General features: G+C 43.2%; 1 protein-coding gene across 1 annotated transcript in view; it reads left to right on the top strand.

Annotated features, from left to right (window-relative positions):
- Positions 1-91: 91 nt before the first annotated feature.
- ahrra (aryl-hydrocarbon receptor repressor a) overlaps positions 92-4,770 on the top strand; it is a 203,218-nt gene continuing 198,539 nt past the window's right edge. The window contains exons 1-2 of the mRNA XM_080203261.1: positions 92-280; positions 690-761. Of these exons, the coding sequence (XP_080059387.1) occupies positions 700-761 (62 nt within the window). The 5' untranslated portion in view covers positions 92-280; positions 690-699. The remainder of the gene's footprint in view (positions 281-689; positions 762-4,770) is intronic.

Genomic DNA, 4,770 nt, shown 5'->3' with positions numbered 1-4,770 from the left:
TGCGTGCAAAGCTTCTGATGACATTGAAAGGGATCCGGCACCTGAAATATAAGGAAGTCAGCTTTGCTCGCCAGGGTTATTCCGAAGCGGCAAAACCATCACTCGGGGCTACATAATCCAATCCAATGATGATCAACACCAACTTTTAGACCCGCGTTGGCGGCTTGTTTCTGTCTGTCTGTGTTTAGTGTGAGCGAGAGGTGCATTGTGATAGCGACTTGCACTGTCCCTGCAGCACATTCACAGCCTGAAGCACCGCCAAGGGTCGCCTTGAGACCAGGTATGTGGATTACACACCCAGGAGGTGGTCAATTTCAGAGGCGGGAGAAATAGATACTTCCAGGTAAAAGCGGGAATTCTGTGTTAATGCTGCAGGAATGTGATAAGCACACATTGGGTTCAACAGCTAACTCTCAGATTAGATTACATAGGACTGAAAAGAGATTGACTGTTGCCCTCGACAACTCAGGCGAGATAGTGCTTGCTTTATCAATGAAACGTGTAAGAGGTGATTTTTGTACTTCCCTGTCGTGTTGTTAACCTGATGTGGGAGATTAAAGGATGGGACAACAAGTTTGATGTGACTAACGCCTCAGTTTGAGGACAAGATAATAAAGCGATGCGATGGCACGGGGAGGTAAATGGACAGAACCAAAGTGACTAAAAGTAGCACCTGTAACTTTTGGCAGGTCTCAAAACATGATTCCGCTGGGCGAGTGTATGTACGCGGGCAGAAAACGGAGGAAACCAATTCAGAAACAGTGAGTACAACATCAGAAACCGGATAGCCAGCTGTAAAATGTCTAATTTTGTTGTCTTTGTTAAAATAAGCGCACAGTGGGTGCCAGGTGCTGAGGGCAGTGTGTGAATATAGTTTGCCCCGACCTTTTTACAGCAAAGTTTCATATGTGATATATTCAAAAAAAAGTCCCCATCAGATCTCGGTGAGAACTATGCTAAATGAGAAAATAAAGGGTCAGGGATTATTTTTATAGCTGAAATTTTCAGGGTTGTAATAACAAGACAGAATAAACCGAAAGGCGTTTCAAATTACCAAATAATTTCAACAAATTGTTTCAGTATAGATGTTAATTATTGAACACATTGATCTACAGAACATTAAATATTTAGATACAGCCAATTATATAAATGTTGCATTTTTCACTATTGAATGTACAGATACATATTTTACTATTTACAATCTGTTGCATACTTTCAGTATATACCCTTTGTTATGAATTATTTACGGAACCAGTTGCTTGCGCACAGACTCACTGTAAACTGTAGTTTAGTAAGTTTTTTGAAATTAAAAAGTTTCTATTCTTCCACAAACAATAAGATGCACATTAGTGAAGCCGCTCATAATTCACAGTTTCTATTCCTCTATTCTCTTGTAAGTGAGTTTACTCTGATTAACACAAAGCACGTCCCCCCTCACCACTTGCAACGGTCACAGTTTGAAGATTGGACTTCTAAAACATATCCCCACCTGATTAATTATAAGTAATTGGATCATAAATGCTTCTTTAAATACAGAAAGCTCAGTATCTCTCTGGAACACCCACCATCCTGCCATTTATTTTTATACTGAGTTTTTTTGTGTGTGTGCTACATGCTCTTTTTCATTATAAATCTTCAATTACATTTTAAGCGCGAGGGCATTGTGTGGCTTATGTTTTGGTTGTACAGCTGCTGTTTTCTTTCATGAAGTCAGTAACACGTGGAGCCTGTGCTAAGATCCAGTGGTGTGCATTTGAATGGCACCTAACAGATCTAAATGGAAAATCATTTGGACAAATCAGCCCAGCTTCAGTTCAAACATGAGCTTCAGAAGCAACAACGATGGATATGGGAGTTCAGTGACTCAGAAGGAGTTTCTTCCATTGATTAATGAACCCCACCATATTAACCTAATCCAGAACATACTTTATTCAGGTCCATTGCCTGTTTTGAGCCCTGTCTGATTTAACTCCACATTGAGCACAATGTCTTTTCAATCACCTGATTGTAATAACCTCAAAATGGGATCAGCAGCCTTACCCCATCCAGTTAACATAGACAGAGGTGGGGGATATGTTGAAAAGAGGTTAACACAGGCTGCCCAGAGCACAGCCCTGTCTTTGTCAATGGGCATTTTCCAATTTTTTTGATTCATTCGTGGGACATGGGTGTCGCTGGCTGGCCAGCATTTATTGCCCATCCCTGGTTGCCAGAGGGCAGTTGAGAGTCAACCACATTGCTGTGGCTCTAGAGTCACATGTAGGCCAGACCAGGTAAGGATGACAGATTTCCTTCCTTAAAGGACATTAGCGAACCAGAGGGGGTTTTTTTGACAATTGACAATGGTTTCATGATCATCAGTAGATTCTTAATTCCTGAATTTTTTTTTTTACTGAATTCAAGGGCTCATGGTGGTACAGTGGTTAGTACTGCTACCTCACAGTGACAGGGACCCGGGTTCAATTCCAGCTTTGGGTGACTGTGTGGAGTTTGCACGTTCTCCATGTGGATTTCCTTCGGGTGCTCCGGTTTCCTCCCATGCTTCAAAGATGTGTTAGGTTGATTGGCCATGCTAAATTGACCCTTGTATTAGGAGAGTTAGCAGGGTAAATGTATGTGATTATGGGGATAGGGTCTGGTGGTTTTGTGGTCGGTGCAGACTCAATGGGCTGAATGGCCTCCTTCTGTACTATATGAATACATCAAATTCCACCATCTGCCATGGTGGGATTCGAACACAGGTCTCCAGAACATTAGCTGAGTTTCTGGATTAAATGCACTGATAATACCACTAGGCCATATTTCCTCTAAGATGCCAGTGTGTGATTGTGACACTGTCCATCACTGGCCTTGCTTGCGACCCAGTCACCAAGTCCAGTTTACCCATCACCCTTCTCCACGCAGAACTGATGGTGGGACAGGAGCCAATCTCTTTCAGAGAAGGTAGGCAGAGTATGAAATCAACATTGGCCCTCATGCCGTTAAGTTTCCATAAATTGGGGTTAGGCTAAAATTCACCTTGGGATATGATGGGGAGGCCATGCAAACACGCATATAAATTAAAAGCAAGAGTAGACCATTCGGCCCTTTAAGCCTGCAGTCCCTCAATTAGCTTAGGGGCTAATCTGGTTATGGCCTCAAGTCCATATTATACCTCCCTCAATAACTTTTGACACCCTCGTTAGTCAGAAATCCAACTATCTCTGTCTTAAAAATATTCATTGACTCTGCATCCACCCACTGCTCTCTGGGGAACAGAGTTCTAAAGATTCATGGTCCTGTTGAGAGAAATCAGTTCTTATTTCTGTCTTAAATGGGAGATCCCCTTTTTTAAAATTGTGTCCCTTAGTTCTAGTAGAGTTTTAAATGAGCCTCTTTAAAATTCTTACCCATTTATCATATCCCTCCTGTGTGGTAAGGTGGCACAGTGATTTAACACTGCGACCTCACAGCACCACCAGGGACCCGGGTTCAATTCCGGCCTCGGATCATTGTCAGTGTGGAGTTTGCACATTCTCCCCGTGTCTGCATGGGTTTCCTCCGGATGTTCCGGTTTCATCCCACACTTCAAAGGTGTAAAGATTAGATTGATTGGCCATGCTAAATTGTCCCTTAGTGCCAAGGGAAGCACTAAGAGTAAGTTTATGCAGTTGCTGGGATAGGACTTGAGTGGGATTGTTGTCGATGCAGGCTAAATGAGCTGAATGGCCTCCGTCTGTACTGGATGGATTCTATGACTCCATGGCCTCGCACTTGCCTACGGCTGTAATGTTCTTTGGGCCTGCAATGCTCCACTTTGCATCCCCCCAGTTCTGGCGTCCTGTCCACCCACCCCATTAGACATTTGTCCAAATATCTCCTGATACAGTTCAGTGTCAACTTTACAATCCTTGAGGTCCCATGAATGGCTTACTGCATTAAAGGACGCAAGATAGGAGCAGGATAGAGTACGTGGCCTGTCAAGCCTCCTTCACTATTCAATATGATCGTGGCTGATCTAGGGCTTCAACTCCACTTGCCTGCCTGTTCCCCCCTGAGGGAAAAGACCTGCCTATCCCAGTATTCAATACAGTCAATGATGGAACATCCACAACTCTTTGGGGTGGAGAGTTCCAAAAATGTATAATCTTCCTGAGTGAAGACATTTCTCCTCACTTCGGCCCTTCATAGACCCCTTAACCTAAAATCAGATTCTCCAGCCAGGGAAAACAGCCTCATTGTATCTATCCTGTCAAGTCCGTTTACAATCTTGAACAGGGAGACAGTGGTTGGTAATATCACTGGACTAATATTCCAGAGACTTGGCTTCAGATCATCCCTTGGCAACTGTAATTAAAAGCTAGTAGTGACCATGAAACTATTGTCAGTTTGTTCTAAAAATCCATATGAGTTCCCTAATTTGCTTTGGGGAGGGAAATCTGCCATTCTGATCTGACCTGGCCTACATGTGGTTCAATGAGGCTAACACTTAATTGATTTCTGCAATGGCCTAGCAAGCCACTCAGTTCAAGGGCAATTAGGGATGGGCAACAATTGCTAGCCTTTGACAGCGACACCGACATCCCTTGAGGAATGAAAGAAACAGCAAGTTGCTGTGATTAAGGAGGACCACAATCTTGAGCTCTGTTGGGATGAATGCTTGTTCTGCAACCCTGACGTTAATGAAGTATGGGCTATAGGTCAAAACTCAAAATCGGCCTCAGAGTGGAGTGAGCTGTGCATGAATTTGAAATTTTCCGTTCAAAGATGTGCTGGTTAGTTGATTGGCCA

The sequence above is a fragment of the Carcharhinus amblyrhynchos genome, chromosome 2 (genome assembly GCF_965287045.1).
Source record: "Carcharhinus amblyrhynchos chromosome 2, sCarAmb.v2.hapA, whole genome shotgun sequence".
In the NCBI taxonomy this organism is placed as follows: domain Eukaryota; kingdom Metazoa; phylum Chordata; class Chondrichthyes; order Carcharhiniformes; family Carcharhinidae; genus Carcharhinus; species Carcharhinus amblyrhynchos.
This window is presented reverse-complemented; position numbering and strand designations above follow the sequence as displayed.